We start from the raw sequence: 18,012 nt of genomic DNA, 5'->3' as shown, positions 1-18,012 counted from the left end.
ACAACCTAGGCATGGAAATCCATAAAACTGCTGAATGTATATAAAAAAGCATTATCTGAACAGAAAGTCTGGCTTCTAGACAGTTGATTTGGACATTTCAAAAGAAATAGTAAGAAAGGAGGCACAAAATAGTTGTAAAGCTTGAATATAATCCTGCACCTCAAACTTTAAAACCCTGCATAGAAGGGGAGGAATGCACAAGCCCCAGACACGGGAACAACTTTTGCCCACTTAAGTTCCTTTATGAATGACATCTTGGAAATGCAGTTCACTTGGTCCAAAGCCTGAAACTTCTTGCTGTGTTTGATGCTAGTGCAACTGGTAGACAGCCAGATCAACAAAAGATTGGCTAACACAGCCAAAATCCTGGACCCACCTCTGGCTGAACAAACACTTTTTGGAGATGGAAAACAGAAAGCTTTACTACAGGAACCAAAACAATATATGCATTAATTCTGTGTTTCGAGGTACTTTGTATAAATTTGCTAGATCTAGAAGAAGACATAGACATGGAACTTATTATGTATTTGTTACATTTATATCCTACTGCTCCTCCATGGAGTTCAAGGTGATGTACATAGTTATCCTCCCCATTTTGTCCTCACAACAACCCTGTGAGGTAGATTAGCCTGAGAGGCAGTGACTGGCCCATGATCACCCAGTGAATTTCATGGCTGAGTGTGGGTTTCAACCCTGGTCTCCCAGGTCCTAATCCAATGCTCTAACCCAGCGGTTCCCAACCTTTATGAGTACGGGACCCACTTTGTAACCTCAAATTTTTTGGTGACCCTCACATGCTATTGTTGTAATTTTAGTCTCTGTTAATTGAAAAAATACATAATGAAGCATTAAATAATGACACTTTTTATTCATCACAAAAACAAATATGATGGTATTTATCACCTGCTCTTCATCAGAAGGTCCCAGGGCAGGTTACAGCAATATAAACTTTTAACAAGTTTTGAAGGAAATGAAAGGAAGGAGATAAAAGTAAACCACCCAGAGTGATGAACAGAACCTGGTTGATGCCAGGACATGTGGATTCCGGTTTTAAGTGTTCCGCCTGTATACAACAATACCTCCTCTTCAGCACTTGGCTCAGGAAACGCCTTATGACAATAATAATAATATGTCTAACAGACAGAATGTCAACAGGTGATGCTTCCCCCACAATTGTATTTCTATACTAGAAAAGGCTTAATTTAATTTCTGTTTAATTTCTGCCTGCCACACAGCTGTTCAAGGCACAAGAGACCTGCTCTCCTCCAGTGCCAATCCTAAACTATGCTAAGAACTCAAGTTAAGAGTAAAAACAGCAGAATTTGGGCAACTTAACATATTTTAAAATATGTATAAAAATGCTCTCAAAGTCTTGATAAATAGCAAAAAAAATACACTGAGCACATGCAATTTCATATTTTTTAAAATTTACTTTACTCATCATTTTGGTGTGTGGTGTAGTGGTTAAGGTGCTGGACTATGACCTAGAAGACCAGGGTTCAAATCCCCACACAGCCATGAAGCTCACTGGGTGACCTTGGGCCAGTCACTGCCTCTCAGCCTCAGAGGAAGGCAATGGTAAACCACTTCTGAATACCGCTTACCGGTCACCATAAGTCGGGATCGACTTGAAGGCAGTCCATTTTCATCATTTTTTGCTCATTTACTGCCATGGGTCTGCCACTAACTCTCAGCCTGACCTACCTCATATGGCTGTTGCTCCACTGAATTCTATAGGACTTATTTCTGAGTAGACCTGGTTAGGATTTCAGCCTAAGTCCTTGTATTATAGACATAAATTTTTACTTCCTTTAACCAGTATACCCCATGTCACCCCCACCCAAAGTAGTATAGCTTCAAAGCTTCATCAGAATCTTACTCTGATCTGATTACTGCAATTTGATTAAGCTGGGAGTAAGCCCCATTAAATATGAAGATACTTACTTCTGAATAGACATGTACACGTTGTACTGTAAGTTAACTATGCAGCGAGTTTTTAATGAATGCCTAGGTGTGTATTTGTGTGTGTGTGGAGGGCACACTCCAGGATTTTGTTCTGTCACTTTTTTGTCAGGCAGACTCTTCCTGGGTTCTGTTGCTACAGCTAGAGCCAATCAGCTCAATCAATCTTCCCTCACTGCTACTGACAGAAAGAGGGGAGAGAGGCGCTGGAGCTTAAATAAGCCCAGCTGTCCCCTTTTCTTCATGCACTTGCTTGAGTGCTGCTCAGCTCTCTGTGTGGCAGAAACTGACTGTGCTGGCTGGCTGGCTGGCAGGAAGGGGAGGCGGAAGAGGCTGCATGCACACGCAGTGCAAGCTCGCAAGTTGGTGGCGCACAGATCAGCCATTCATTTTTTAATTCCTTTTTTAAATTAATAATTATTCTCTTGGCTCTTTGCAACCCTCCTGGGATGACTTCCCAACCCCCAGGTTGGGAACCACTGCTCTAACCACTATACCACACTGGATCTTCTAAAGTATTTTAGAGAAGCTCTTAAACATTTGCCCCCCCCTTTAAAAAGCCATTAAGCTCTACATTCAGCATGGGTATGAAACTCGCATATAACACCACCAGCTTCACCTCCAAAGAAAAAGGAAAGTTCCAGGTTGCTTCCAGAACTGATAGGCAAGTGATCTGCAAAGCTCCCACAATCTGAAACCAATATTTGTGAGTAAGTCATTCTGACTCTCATGCCAGCAGAACCATGCCTCAAATAGATGCATCTGCCCTGGTGGTAACCAGATCACTACCTAAGGAATTCAAAGTTAGAAGAGGGCAAGAATAATTAGGAGTCATATTAGAGCTCATTTAGTGCTGATTAATGTGTAGGGATTGCAATCAGCAGTTTTAATTACAGAACCGAGGACTCAGTAGTTATTCTGCATTAATGAGTATGTGGAGGTGGTGAGAATTCAGTATTAATAAATATCTAATCTTGAGGGTGAGGCATTAGTCACCACTGACAAAAAAAAAAGGTTTCAAACTGATTCCCTAAATGTAAAGGGATTTACCCCCCAGAACACTTCTACAATAGTAGATGTATAATCCTTTCTCAGTTCTCTAAAAGGAGCTGGGTATTAGAGCTCAAGGCTGCAGTTTAGTGATTCTTTTTTTATATATATCACGAATGGCTTCTAAATACATTGCTCTAAATACATGAGCATTTGCCTTTTTGAAATCATTAGCTTTCTCTAATAATTTGGCATTAAGGAGAATATTTTCATTCAGAAAAAAGCATAAGGTAATACCATTAAGAAGGGTTTTAGACAGTGGATATCCATGAAACTGGAGAAGGCCATTTGCATGTCCTAGAGAGTGGAGGCTCTTGGCCATACAACAGGCGTGGGGAACCTTTGGCCTTCCAGATGTTGCTGAACTACAGCTCCTATTATCCCTGGTCATTGGCCATGCTTGCTGGGGCTGATGGGAGTTGTAGTTCAGCAACATCTGGAGGGCCAAAGGTTCCCACTCCTGCCAAACAGAGATGAAGCCTGCATAACATACTCCTATGACCAGTGGTGAGGGTAGATGCAATGGCTTGTTAATACAAAATGTTAACATTCACAGTTAAGTTGGCTCATGTACAGTTCATAAACTTCAGATTAAAAAAGTAAAATCCTTGTCATTATGATGAACAGGATTGGTGCATGTGGAGGCAGAACTTCCACAGGGTGGAGAATTTCCAGGTGAAAAGAATTTCAGGGAAGGGTGGCAGCACATGTATGTTTGTGTGCACAGTGCTCACTGGGCCACCCACCCTCCACTTGGCAGAAAATTGGGTCACCTGGTATCTGGCTCCAAGGCTTTGGAGAACTGCTCCTCAAGACCAATGCTTGATAAAGTCCCTTGACAAAGTCTCTGGAGTAAACTTAGCTAATATGATAAGAAGTCAGATTGTCATTACTGGTTAAAGAACAGGAAGACACAACTAGGAATAAACAGCCAATTTTGACAATAGAGGGAAGCGAGCAAAGGCATGCACTGGGAACAGGGTTATTTAATTTATTCATAAATTATCTGGGATCAGGTGTGAGCAGTGAGATAGTCAAGTCTGCAGATGATACAACATTGTGTGTGTGTGTGTTAGGGTTGCCAGGTGTCCAGTTTTCACCTGGAGACTCTAGATTTTTTTGGTCCTCTCCAGGTCTCCGGGTGAGTCATCTTAATCTCCAGACTCTCAGCTTTCATTTTATAAAATATTAAGTTTCTAGGTGGTCTGGTTCTCAAGATATACACCAAAACATCAGCAACTGCCCCTGCAATTTCTGTGAAATGATCTCTTTCTGGCTGCTCTAACCCTGCCCTTCCAGGTTTGTAGCCAGTAAGTAAAGTCAGGGTTGTGATTGACAAGGGATTTCTTGGCCTCCAGGCAGTACCTAGACCCCACTGCAAAGGTAGAAACTGTTGGTTTTTCCCATTAATCTGAAAATCTCATAAATTGAGTAAGTATATACCTTTCAGCAATACCAAAAGTAATTTTTTCTCACTTGTGTGCAGGAGTCAAACAAGTATAAATTTTCCTAGGCTGCGGAAGATGGCAGTGTTTTGAAAACTTTCCTAATATGAAGCTTTAATCCAATACTTGCTTTTCTGGAAGTAAAGCTGCAATGCTAATCCCACATATCCCAAGGAAACTCCATTGAATTCAATAGGACTTACACTTGAGTAGACATGGTTAGGATTGTGCTGTAAATTAATGAGACTTTTGAGTGAACATAGCAAAGAATTGTTTGTGTTGTAAATCTTTCTCTCCCCCTCTAATTCTATTTTTACAGCACATAGGCAGGGCTTACATAGGTATTGCTGAATTTATTATGTAGGAAACTAATACTGATTTTATTTTTTTAAAAAAATGTTCTGCAATGACCAACTCATTTTGACAATAAACTATTATACGGGGTCTATGTATTTTTACATCTCCAGTGCGTGCGTGCATGTATATAGAGTCTTCCCAACAACTCTGTGAGATAGGGTTAGAATCATAGAATAGTAGAGTTGGAAGGGGCCTACAAGGCCATCGAGTCCAATCCCTTGCTCAATGCAGGAATCCAAACCAAAGCATTCCTGACAGATGGCTATACAGCTGCCTCTTGAATGCCTCCAGTGTTGGAGAACCCACTACCTCTCTAGGTAAATTGGTTCCATTGTCGTATGGCTCTAACAGTTAGGAAGTTTTTCCTGATGTCCAGTCAAAATCTGGCTTCCTGTAACTTGAGCCCATTAGTCCGTGTCCTGCACTCTGGGATGATCGAGAAGAGATCCCAGCCCTCCTCTATGTGACAACCTTTCATGTACTTGAAGAGTGCTATCATATCTCCCCTCAGTCTTCTCTTCTCCAGGCTAAATATGCCGAGTTCTTTCAGTCTCTCCTCACAGGGCTTTGTTTCCAGTCCCCTGATCATCTTTGTTGCCCTCCTCTGAACCCGTTCCAGTTTGTCTGCATCCTTCTTGAAGTGCGGAGACCAGAACTGGACGCAGTATTCAAGATGAGACCTAACCAGTGCTGAATAAAGGGGAACTAGTACTTCACGCGATTGGAAAACCAAGGCAGCTCACAAGAAGAATATAAACAAGAAATAAATCCCTTTAAAATCCAATAACCATAAAAACAAGTATAAACAGTCGCAAAACAGCTTAAAGTGGCATCATTCTGAACATCTGGAAGTTCTTTATCACTTGAGGCTGCAGTTCTGTGCAAACTTTCCTGTTTGAGTAAGCCCCATTGAATACATTGGGACTTGCTTCTGAGTAAACTATCATAGGATTGCACTACAAATATCTTTACAGGTTGTGTAAATAATAACCATCTTTGACAGTCATGCTTATATAAATATTTCTTCATACTATGTCCCCATAAATATCTGATTTCACACTATAGTTGTACATTACTTCTCCTACATTTTAAGTGTGCGCTTCTTCCTTGGGGCGTTCATGGTTCCCTTCTGTTGTTTTCATCCTGAGGGGCAAATTAGGCTGAGAAATGGTGAATAGCCCATTGTCACCCAGTAAAATTTATAGCTCATTTCCATTTTAAAAAATTAATTAAAACAATTTACACACAGGCAAAGTTTATTAAGTAGATCCACACAATACATTTAAAGCATATCCAACTTGTATTTAAAGTGCATGACTTCCCCTAAAGAATTCTGGGAAATGTAGTTCCCCCCTCACAGTTACTGTTCCCACCATCTTTAACAAATTACAGTTCCCATGATTTGTTTGCATGATGGTTTGTTTCTTGCCCAATAGTGGTGAAAGAGAATTCACATACTAGGAAGTGTGGCTGCAATTGTTGTTTCCAAGCTGCTGCCTGTGAAGGTAGACCAAACCATGTGTGTTTTCTCTCTGGCAGTTATTACTCACTGCAATTGGGTTGGCTGTCAAAGGGAGTTTATAGCAGCCCACAGGGTAGACAGAAAAGGGTAGAGAATCTTCTTACTCTTACTCATTTCTCAAACCTCTTTCTGAAGTGAAGGGTCAAACCTGTAAAAACTTTTGAAGCAGCCATGTTAAAAGGTAGGAGCAGGCATTCCAGGAAGGGGGTTGCCAACCCTGCTTGGATATGGATATCTTTCCAGAGGACGCCTAGTCAAGCTTTACCAACAGCACAAACCAAACCATATCTACTCAGAAGTAAGTCCTATTGAATTCTATGGGGCTTAGTAAGCCTGTTTACAATTGTAGCCTTCAGGAGCATCCATCTTTACTCTTGAGTGCTCCCATCCAACTTCTCCACAACACTAGGCTCATTTCTTCCTACAAAGGCCTTCTGGTGACTAGCCTGGTCTGAGGGCACTTAAACCTTTCTTGCCAGAAGTAAGTAGGCTAGATTAAATGTTTCCTACCCAGGCTCCATCTTTTAGCTAAGATTTGTATCTTAATTTCCAATCAGAGAAATATTGTTGGAATTGTATGTTTCAAGCAACTGTGGTTGATGCTTAATGTATCATGCTTAATGACATCACTAGGGCCTGCCCCTATGACTTCACTAGGGCCTGCCCCTGAAATCACAGGGTTAGGGATGCTTCTGACCTGGCACCCCATGAGAGAGAGAGAGAGAGAGAGAGAGAGAGAGAGAGAGAGTGCGCGCGCACACACATGCATAAACCCAAGCAGACTGTGCTGAGCGTCAAAATAATCTCTCCAAAACTGGACAAAACAGCAAGAACTCCAGTAAAAGTACATGACGCACATTGGGACAACTACTGTGCCAGCTTTCCCCAAGTTGGTGCCCTCGAGCCTGTTTATGGCTACAACTCCCATCAGCCCCAGCTGTGCTGGGTGAGGCTGATGGGAGTGGTAATCCAAAACACCTGGAGGGCACGTGAGTGGCAAAGGCTGTCCTATGTCATCGGGCATTGATACACATGTAATTGGCATTGTGTGATGGGGAGAATGGGGCTGTGATTTATGGCCTCACCCTCTGCTGTCTTCATTTTCAGGGGAGCCTTCTCTGCACATGCTGACTTCTGACATGATTTAACGGCCTGATCATGCAGTGTTCTAAATCGTAAGGGGAGCCTGTGTATGTACACATACAAAAAGCTCCTCTCTTCTCCTAAATATGAGGTCAACGGGGATGCAATGGAGGGGGGAAGCAAGCAACTCCCCTTCTCTCCTTTATGGGATAGTAATTGTCTAATAAGTGCCCAGATACGGCTCTGTTCAACACTTTAAACAGTCATGGCTTCTCTCAAAGAATCCCAGGAAATGTAGTTTATGAAGGGTGCTGAGAGTTGTAGGAGACCCCTATTCCCCTCATAGAGCTACAATTCTCAGAGTTCCCTGGGAAAAGGGATTCACTGTTAAACCACTCTGAGAATTGTGACTCTATGAGGGGATTGTTACTGTTATTTTTAATTATTATTATTACTATTATTATTATTTTTAATTATTATAAAATTATTAACAACAACCTTTATTACCTGCCCTTCACCCAAATGTCCCAGAATGGGTTACAACAGCTTTAAAATACATAATTACAACAGTTAAAAACAACTAAAAATCACAATAAGGGCCTCCTAACAACTCTCAGCACTCTTAACAAATGACATTTCCCAGGATTCTTTGAGGGAAGACATGACTGCTTAAAGAGACATGATACTGCTTTAAATGTATAGTGCTGATGGGGCCGTATATACTGAAAGGTTCTGAATTGGTTCTGACTGCAAGGAAATGAAAATATCAACTCAAGTGTGCAGTGCGTGTGTGTGAAAATGGCAAATGTCATATTGGGCACAATTGGAAACAGATTGAACCTTTTTATGATTGAATCCACGACTAATAATCAATTTCATTTAGCTACCTATTTGTGCATCTGGACTGCCTACAGTGATTTATACATTTAAATAAGAATTGGTGGAATATTTTTTATTTATGATGCAATATTTTAATTATTAATATCAGAAGAGTGGATGTTTTTGCTCTTTAATTATTTTTCCTTGCTTTTCCTGTTACATTCACAAATAAAATAATGGGAGGGGGGAGAAGGGATTGAAAATAAAGGGTTGTATCCAGTGAAGTTGTCCCATTTGTGGAAGGACTTCCACTTGCGCAACAGACCTTCCCCTTCCCTCTCCTCTCCCTGCCCCTCCAACTGGGCTCCAGAGTTGGGGGAAAAACAAACAATTGATTTGGAGGGCGGGGGAAGGAGAAGATGGGAAAGTTCTTCTGCATAAATGGAAGTCCTTGCACGAATGGGACAACTTTATTGGATACATCCCAAAATGGCCAGCATGATTGTAGTACACCGCATTCAAAATACTTTGTACAATCTTGAAAGCTTGCTCCTATTCCCAAAAGGATACTGTAGACCTGGGAAAAGGTGTAGAATTGGCCAACTGAAATGATCAGGGGCTTGGAACTTTTTCCCTATGAAGAATGGCTGAAGCATTTGGAGATGATGATAATTAAAGTTCTCTGGGCAACTTACAATGTTAAGTAAAACAATTTAAACAGAAAATGTGGGCCAATAAATTGAAACTGAATCCTGAAAAGACAGAGGCTTTATGTGTTCCAGGTTTTTGAGTCCAGAAGATGGGAAGAGGGACTGTTCTTAATGGGGATGCTAGAAAAAGCAGGTTTGTAGCTTGCCACTGGGGGCTCAGTTGGCCTTGGTGGCTAGGAGTGCCTATTACCAGCTCCAGCTGTTTTGCCAGCTATGGCCCTTTTTGCAAAGAGATGACTTGGCCATAGTACTCCATGCTCTGGTAACTTCCAGATTGGATTGTTGCAATACGCTCTACCTGGGGCTGCCCCTGAAGTCGACTTTGAAACCCCAACTGGTCTAAAATGCAGCAGCCAGACTACCGGCTGGGTTGTTGTTGTTATGTGCCTTCAAGTCGATTACGACTTATGGCGACCCTATGAATCAGTGACCTCCAAGAGCATCTGTCATGAACCACCCTGTTCAGATCTTGTAGGTTCAGCTCTGCGGCTTCCTTTATGGAATCAATCCATCTCTTGTTAGGCCTTCCTCTTTTTCTTCTCCCTTCTGTTGCTTTTAGAACCCATATAAACCCTGTTATAATACAGTTCATTCCAAGGCTCAATTTAAGGTGCTCACACTAATGTTTAAAACCCTAAACAGTTTAGGCCCCAAATATTTGAAAGACCACCTCCTTCCTCACAGACCCTCTTGGGTGTTAAGATCAGCAGGGGAGCCTTCATGGTAGCCCCACCACCCTCAGAAGTTTGGCGATGGTGGCCTGTGAGAGGGCATTCCCCCTGGCAACCCCTAAGTTATGAAATCCCCTCCCCAATGGCACCTTTGCTGTAGTTTTCGGTGAATGCTAAAGGTGTACCATCTTCGGCACTTGAGATGCATGCTTTCAGGACCCACCCTATTCCTGTGATTGCAATTTGTTTTAATTGTAAATACTGAATTTTAAACTGCCGCAACCCGCTCTGGGACCTGCTGGTGAAGGGTGGGTAACGATGATGATGATGATAATGACAACAAAATCAAAGTGTTGCAATCAACTGTTTCCACTCATGCCGTGAGACATCTGTTTCCTGTCTCCCTCCCCCTCAACGGTCCCCAAAATCCTGGCTGGAGGGGACAGAAGAAGTAGTAGTTCCGTTATGTGAATGGAGCTGCAGCACTGAATACAGCCCCAAAACTACATAAATACCTCAACAACAGAAATCACAAATCACTGCACCCCTAAAATTAAAACACATATTTGAAAACTGAGAAGTCTGGACTGCATCCATTTTTTCAAAAAGCCTGGGTAAACAGAAAAATCTTCATTAGGTGCTGAAAAAGCCACACAGATGATGCCAGACAAACATCGCTGGGAATGATGTTCCATACAATTATGGAAGGTGTAAAGAAAGCACAGAGAGAGAAATAGGAGTCACCCACTGAAACTGATTGGCTGTAGATTCAGGACAGACAAAAGAAAGCGCTTCTTCACACAGCACATAATTAAGTTATAGAATTTACTGCCATATGATGAGATGATGGCAGGTGGCTTAGATGTTTATAAAAGAGATTAGACAAATTCACAGATGAGGGGTCTGTCAATTAAAATGGAATCCCTAGAATGAGAGGCAATGAATCTATGAATAGCTGACAGGGGTGATGTGGGGGCACACACTATTACCTTCATGTCCTGCTTGTGGGCTCCCCAGAGGCATCTGGCTGGTCACTGCTGGAAACAGGATGCTGGAGTTTGATATGATTCAGCAGGACTGAAGTTAAGCAGGTCTTCTGGGTCTGATTACTGCCTGCGTGAGAACCCTAGGTACTTTGTCTTGAGTCCATCAAGAAAGAAAAGCAGGGAAGGGCCACAGCTCAGTGGTAGAGCATCAGCTTTACATGCAGAAGTTCCCAGGTTCATACCCTGACATTCTCAGGCAGGGCTGGGAGAGGACCAAGTCTGAAATCCTGGAGAGCTACTGCCATCCAGTGTGGACAATTCTGAGCTAGATGGACCAATGACCTGACTTAATGTAAGGCAGCTTCCTATGTTTCTATAAATGTAATGAACAAAAGGAGCATGTTCAGGGAATCAACTATGTGGGTGCTGACTGTTAACCCTCCTCTTGCTGACTGCAATGTCTTAGAATCCTAGAATCATAGAACTGTAGAGTTGGAAGGGGTCTATAAGGCCATTGAGTCCAATCCCCTGCTCAATGTAGGAATCCAAATTAAAGCATACCTGACAAGTGGCTGTCCAGCTGCCTCCTGAAGGCCTCCAGTGTTGGAGAGCCCACCCCCTCCCTAGGTAATTGGTTCCATTGTCATACCACTCTAATCTTAGGACGTTTTTCCTGATGTTCAGCTGAAATCTGGCTTCCTATAACTTGAGCCCATTATTCCGTGTCCTGCACTCTGGGATGATCGAGAAGAGATCCTGATCCTCCTCTGTGTGACAACCTTTAAAGTACTTGAGGAGTGCTATTGTATCTCCCCTCAGTCTTCTCTTCTCAAGGCTAAACATGCTCAGTTATTTCAGTCTGTCCTCATAGGGCTATTTCTAGTCCCCTGATCATCCACATTGCCCTCCTCTGAATCTGTTCATTTGTCTGCATCAATCTTAGAGCCAGTGTCCAGAACTGGACGCAGTACTCAACATGCGGCCCAACCAGTGCTGAATAGAGTATTTCATGCGATTTGGAAACTACACTTGCTCCACAATGTTTGTGCCCTTTGTTGCACACAACACAAATGAGGCTGCTGAGGCTTATCCAGCCTTTATCTTCATACCTCTGCCCCAGGTTTCATTCCTTAAGTTGGCCAAACTAATGCACTATTTATTATTATTTGATTTATATCCTGCCCTTCCTCCCAGCAGGAGCCCAGGGTGGCACAGAGTACATCACTAGATATGGAGAGTGGCTTTTTATACATGCAGCTAGATAATTTATTGTCAATAGTTTTAGCATCAGAATATTGTGGAAAATTTACATCTGTAGCTAGAATTTCCATTTATTTTATTATTACATTTATATCCAACTTTCCTCCAAGGAGCTCAAGATAGCATACATGGTCCACCCTCAGGTTCATGGCTGAATGGGGATTTGAACCCTGGTCTCCCAGGCCCTAGTCCAATACTGGCTCTCATTTTAAGTAGCAAGCGTCATTGTATTTGTAGCCATATTAAATACAGTAGCTAGGACTACTGTATTTGTTATTCTGCTAAAAACAAAAACACATAAATACACACGTTCACCCACCATATACATACAAAACTGGCTCTAATGTTTAAAGACCATTACATATCTTTGGGAGAGTCCTTTTTGTTTGCCCTTAACTGCCAATAGTTTCACTTGGTGATCTGTAGTTCCAGCGTCCTCTCCACCCTGTTCATAATTTTATAAAAATTTCCTATGAAGTTCCCGCCTCAGGGTCAGTTCACTTGCTGTATTTTTTAAAGCGTATATACCTAGGGATTTATACAGCTAAGACATACTCAGCACAGAGTGGCAGGATTCACTGCAGTTCCTTGTCAAGTGTGCACTCAGCAGCAAGCACAATTATTATGGGCCAAACAATATTATGTAGGAATGCCCTTATTCCACTTTTCTTCTAAATGAAAGGGAAACAGGAAGCCTAATATTTAAACAGCATATCCCTAAAAAATGGAGAGATATTCTCTGCTAAGGGAAATTAAAAAGCTTCAATCTAGCTTACAGCATGTTGCAAACAAGTCATTTATTATTTAGTATTTAACCACAGATGGCACTAGTGACGATGGCAGCAGCCCTTGACATTTTCCCATCCCCCACTGAGGGAAACTGCCCTTACAGCCAGGCCTGCTGAAATCTAATCATTTCTCGCTTCCAGTTTGATGCCAAAGCCATAGATTCCACATCACGGACGGATTAAAAATAGAACCTCAAAGTTAATGGGTTTTTGCTTTTGCTGAACTGTGTCACCCTAATGAGGTGTTTTCCCCAAGACTCCCCCCTTTTAAAGGCAACTGTTTTGTTTACAAAGACTTCACATGCTAATACGCAGAACTCAGTGAGTACATAACAGTGGAGCTTTGTTATGATCACACAGATAAAATGCATGGATGTGTCAAAAAGCAGTCCATTCCAATATCAGAAACCACTCTCGATGGCATTCAGTGTACCTTCTCTTAATCACACTTGCCAAGGAACTGACTTCCATTTCAAAAGAAACAATGGGCAACCTTTTAACCTCTGCCAGGTTACAAAATGTGACTGTCCAAGCATTCTTTGTGACACAGCAACTGGGCTATTTATTAAAATGCCAAGAGGTGTCAAACCAAAGGAGTGCTTTTACTAAGAGGCACATGGGCTAAAATATGCAGAAATAAAAAAACTGGAGAAATGCAAGTGGAAAGAGACAAAAATTAGGGGGAAAGTTTATCCTAGAATGGTCACTTGAATGGAAAGTCTTAAGTCTCATAAAAGAAAAAACTGCAGCTGTTTATCTTACTTGCATTATTGTACTTCTACCTTCATGATGTATAGGAACACACAGACCAGCCGTGCTGTTAGATCTGCCCCCTGGAACAACTTTCCCTCTCTTGGTTCATCTCTTTTCCTACAATACTTGCACATTTTTGTAAACTTGTAAAGTCAATATATTTGGCTTCTCTACAAATGTATTTTATTCCTGATTGCATAAGCAGCAAAAATAAAATGGGTTGGATCCAGACGAAGTTAGTCACACTTTAGTCATGCTGAAATCAGCAGGAATTAAATTTGCCATGATCCTATTGATTTCAATGGGACAATGTCATCTGGATCCAGCTCAATACATTTAATAGATGGGAGCGGGAATATATATGCTAAACATTGGGGTCAAGCATATAAAAACCTCTTCATTCTAAGCATACACTCAGGTTACTATTGACACCAGTATAACATTCTGCGTTTTGTTTGGCATTATATATTGCTTTAACTATAGATTTTAAATGGCATATCTTCCCCAGCCATGCCCCCCCCCGCTGCCCACCTCCCTTGCCAATCACACCAATTTGACCAGAATCTAAATGGATAACTCCTGCTGGAATAGGAAACCAGTCATGTTAAAGCAGTGTGAAACTATGTAAGATGGTAGGATACCATTTTTCACAACAGCTTGGAATCTATACAGTCAATATTTTGCTTCTTGACATGTCCATATATACAGTAAACGTACAGCATCTGAAAATCAATCCCTCTACGTAGGAGCATCTTTTAGAATCTAAAACAGAGAAGTAGTATTTCCAGAGGTAGCATACTGAATTATGTGCTATCTAGAAAACAAAATATCTGGATTGAGACTCCAAAGAACAACAACAAAAATAGACTGAACTGCATACATCAGACATGTAAATTTCTACATCATCACAGCAAAACATACCCTGAACAACTGTACTCACAAGTGAAATTTAATATTTAGATTATTTCACATATTTTAATCGCAATTATACTCCATCAGTTAACCATTTTCTCTTAACATCCTCCCCACAATATCATAATCATCTATTAAATAGCATAAACCAAAATCTATTCCATTTTTTAAAGTCAGTAAAATGCTGATGAAAATTCTGTTTTTGAAGTGGAACTGATTCCTTGTCATTTGATATATGGAACTGTTTTTCTTCACAGTAAAACAAACACACACATATAAAGACTTAGCAATAGGTGCTTAACAATCCACTATCTTAAAGCAAAGTAAGGATTATTTGTCGGCTCTGCTCATTGTACCCCTTAAAAGATGCACTGAAAAGGGAACAACAAATTCAACCCAGAAATCCTTTCATTTAGAAGGTGACCCAATTTTACAGAAGCTGAAAAGAAGCAACCTGCTGCATTGAAAGAAAAAGAAATAAAACAAAAAGGGAGGCCTCTTCTCTTCCAAAAAGGATAGTGCTTTAATTCTTACCTGATATGAACAGTTTTCCTGGTGTACCATCTCAGTGCATCATACAGAAAGCAGACACTGAGAGCCAAGAATGTTTACAGAAGCTGCACAGTTAAATTTTACAGCATCTGAAGGAGAAAAGAACGCCCTTGTAAGCCGAGAGGCTTCCCGCAGATTAAAATGGATGCTGTTTCTGCCGTTTCAACCTGCGCAATGGCACTGCCTTTGCTAGCGAGGAGTGCAGCAGAGCAGTTCTCCTCAGGGAACCAGCAATGAGGTTTAATAACATGTAAGACTGTTCTGGGGGAAGGGGGGGTGCTCACTCATCACTAACACAATCAGCCAATTATATTATAGACAAAAAGAAAAAGATCAGTGTGATGCTGGTGTGACCTTCTGGTGCTTTATGAAGGCAGTTAGCTGATGTGGAAACATTCTAGTCCTCATTAAAGAGAGAAGGGAAAGCAGAAAGATAGATCAGTGCATTGCCTTCAACTGCTACCGCTTTTCTCCATGCAGTCATGCTGACAATACATATAACACCATTTTTGAATCTGTACTAGGAGCTTATTTTTAAAAAGCCAGCAACATTTTTATAAACCACCAAATACATTACCCTATATTTTAACAGAAATATGCAGAAAAAACATGTTCATAGTAGCATTATAACAATGAACAACTTTTCCAGATGTAAACAAAACCTCCTGATATTTGCCTCAACAAAACAATAATGTATTTTACTAACAAGTAGCCAAGATACTAAATCATTCAATAGCCATCAGAAATATGTACTTGGTGGTAGACTTATTACTAATATTTTAAAAACTTGGTGGAATTTTTGACAAACTTGTCTTGCTTGATCCGTAGCAACTATAAGGTACAATACTATTAGTTTAATAATGCATGCAGTTTTAAATTTAACTACATTTGTATTTTATATCCTTGTTGGTATCATTTTGATAGTTTCTTTAATGCAGAATTAATGTTGGCTCCGAAAAATCTGAGTTGTCTTTCTCTCTTGCCCCAAGTATATATTTTGATTGGACAACAGCTATATCACGTGCATGGGGGGGGGAGGAAAAAAATAGAGTATCTTGATCTGGAGATCAGAAGGTACTCAAATGTCTCCATACATGGTTCACCCAACTATCTCAACAGAATGAGTCAGATAGAAAAGCAGGAACCAGGTATTACCAGGCTCACAGGGCCAGTTTGGACATAATGCTAAATCATGTTTAAGTGTTATGTGCATGAGCTGCTGCAGGCCTCAGGCTCATGTTTCCCCTCCCCTCTTCTAACACAACCACAAGGATAATGGAAGTTTTAGCTTCTGCTTCTAAAGTAACCAAAGTTTTTTGTTATGTCCAAACACAGAGGACTCCGGTTAGCTTAAATTCTAGTTTCTTCAACCAAGCCAGGATCAAACAGTGGTTTGTGATCCCAGCTTGTTTCAACAAACCAGAGTTCAGACATAACAAGAATCCGGTTAGTCTGAAAGCAGAAGCTAAAGCTTCCAATCTCCACCTTGTGGCTGTTTCAAAGGGAAAACACGGGCCTGAGGCTTGCTGATGCTCATGACTGTAAAGCTAAACCAAGGGTGACTAACCTGTGGCCATTCAGATGTTGCTGGACTTCAAATCCCATCCAGAGCTTGGAAAAGTTACTTTTCCAAGCTCTGCGTCCTGACCACTGGCCATATTTACTGGGGCTGATGCAGGTGCAAACTGCAGTCCAACAACATCCAGAGGGCCACAGGTTAGCCACCCTTGTGCTAAACCACAGTTTAGCATTGGTGTCATGACTCCTGTATCTCGAAGTAATCTGGACACAGAGTCAGAGGCTGTAGAGGCACCAAAAGTGGGGGCAAGTCAGGGTTCAAATCTCACTGCTGAAGATAGGAAGATCATTGCTTCTGAGGCTGCTGGGCAGAAACTCTTAGAGGAACTTCTCAGACCACCAGGACCTATACAGTCAGAGCCTGGACCCTCACTGACACCTTTCCTTGAGGAACCAGATGCCTCCCACTGGCATTGTCAGTCTGACAGTGCAGGGAGTATGCAAGGAGGAAGGCTGTGGAATGGAGGAGGAGTGCCCGTCTTCAGGCCAAATGGTTGGCCCTTTAAGGCTCTGAAGTTCTCTCAAGGGGGTGGAGCCTGGAGGAGTTACTCTGGAGACAAAAAGTCTGACTGCCTCCAACCTGTGTTGGAGCAAGTTGCTCACTTGGAGCTGTCCATGGTCCAGCAACCTTTGACCAGCCGTCTTTTTTTTTTGTGGGATCTGGCACTGAACCAGAACACAATGGTTACATCCTAAAAATGGTGCCCTGGGCTCCTTTGAGAGGAAGGGTGGGGTATATATTTGATTAACAAATAAATAGGGCCTCTCTGCTGTCATTGCTGTTTAGTCTCTTGGAGACCTTTCCTCCTTTCCTTCGAACAGCCCAGCTGCTATTTGGCAAGGGCAGAGGGATTATTCCTCAATAATGACAATAGGTTTGTAAACTGGAGAAAATGCAGTGTGATGCTTTATTGTAATTTTTTTTTTACATTCCATAGTCAATGGGCCTAAGTGTGTTTAAGTGAGAGCAACAGGGCAACCTATTACTCTACAAGAATTGAGTTCAACTGAAATCAGTGGGTCTGATACACAAAGAAGTATGCTGCAGATCTGTGAGCAAGACAATCTGCATAGCTATATATTTACTTCCCAGATGTTTATGCTCCCCTGCTTTGGAGTCAAAGATCTCACAAAGGTACCTCTCTTATGCACCCAGACAATAAAAGCTCTGCAGTGCAAGAGGAAAGAAAGAGATAAAGGCAAGTGGAATCCAGACATCTCTGTTAAAGGAGCTAATTAATATACTGTCTGGAATGTTGTTTTAAAAACAGAACTGCCAGAGGGAGGGAGATCACTGTTTCCCTGTAAAGGAAATTGCCTGAAGCAAAAATGGCAGGAAAATTCTGTTGTTTGGTTTGGAGAATCATGAAACAAAAATGAAAGTAAGTTTTTTGTATTTAGAGTTTTTTTTTTTAATAAGGTACATTATAAAGAATTTATTTTCAAGGAACAAATTAGATCTTTCTTTTAAGTACACTGAATATCTACTATATGTGCTGTAAAACAGCCTTTGCCAACCTGGCACCCTCCAGATGTTTTGGACTACAACTCCCATCATCCAAAC

General features: G+C 41.4%; 1 protein-coding gene across 6 annotated transcripts in view; it reads right to left on the bottom strand.

Moving 5' to 3' along the window:
* Positions 1–18,012, bottom strand: part of SCHIP1 (schwannomin interacting protein 1) — a 133,241-nt gene that overhangs the window by 47,761 nt on the left and 67,468 nt on the right. The window contains exon 1 of one of the 6 annotated variants that reach the window (XM_061637186.1): positions 14,853–15,072. The exons of the other annotated variants lie outside the window; for them this stretch is intronic. Coding sequence (XP_061493170.1) covers positions 14,853–14,882 — 30 coding nt within the window. The 5' untranslated portion in view covers positions 14,883–15,072. Of the gene's footprint in view, positions 1–14,852; positions 15,073–18,012 lie in introns of those variants that run through there. 6 annotated transcript variants of the gene reach the window in all.

Source organism: Rhineura floridana, chromosome 7 (assembly GCF_030035675.1).
Source record: "Rhineura floridana isolate rRhiFlo1 chromosome 7, rRhiFlo1.hap2, whole genome shotgun sequence".
Taxonomy (NCBI): domain Eukaryota; kingdom Metazoa; phylum Chordata; class Lepidosauria; order Squamata; family Rhineuridae; genus Rhineura; species Rhineura floridana.
This window is presented reverse-complemented; position numbering and strand designations above follow the sequence as displayed.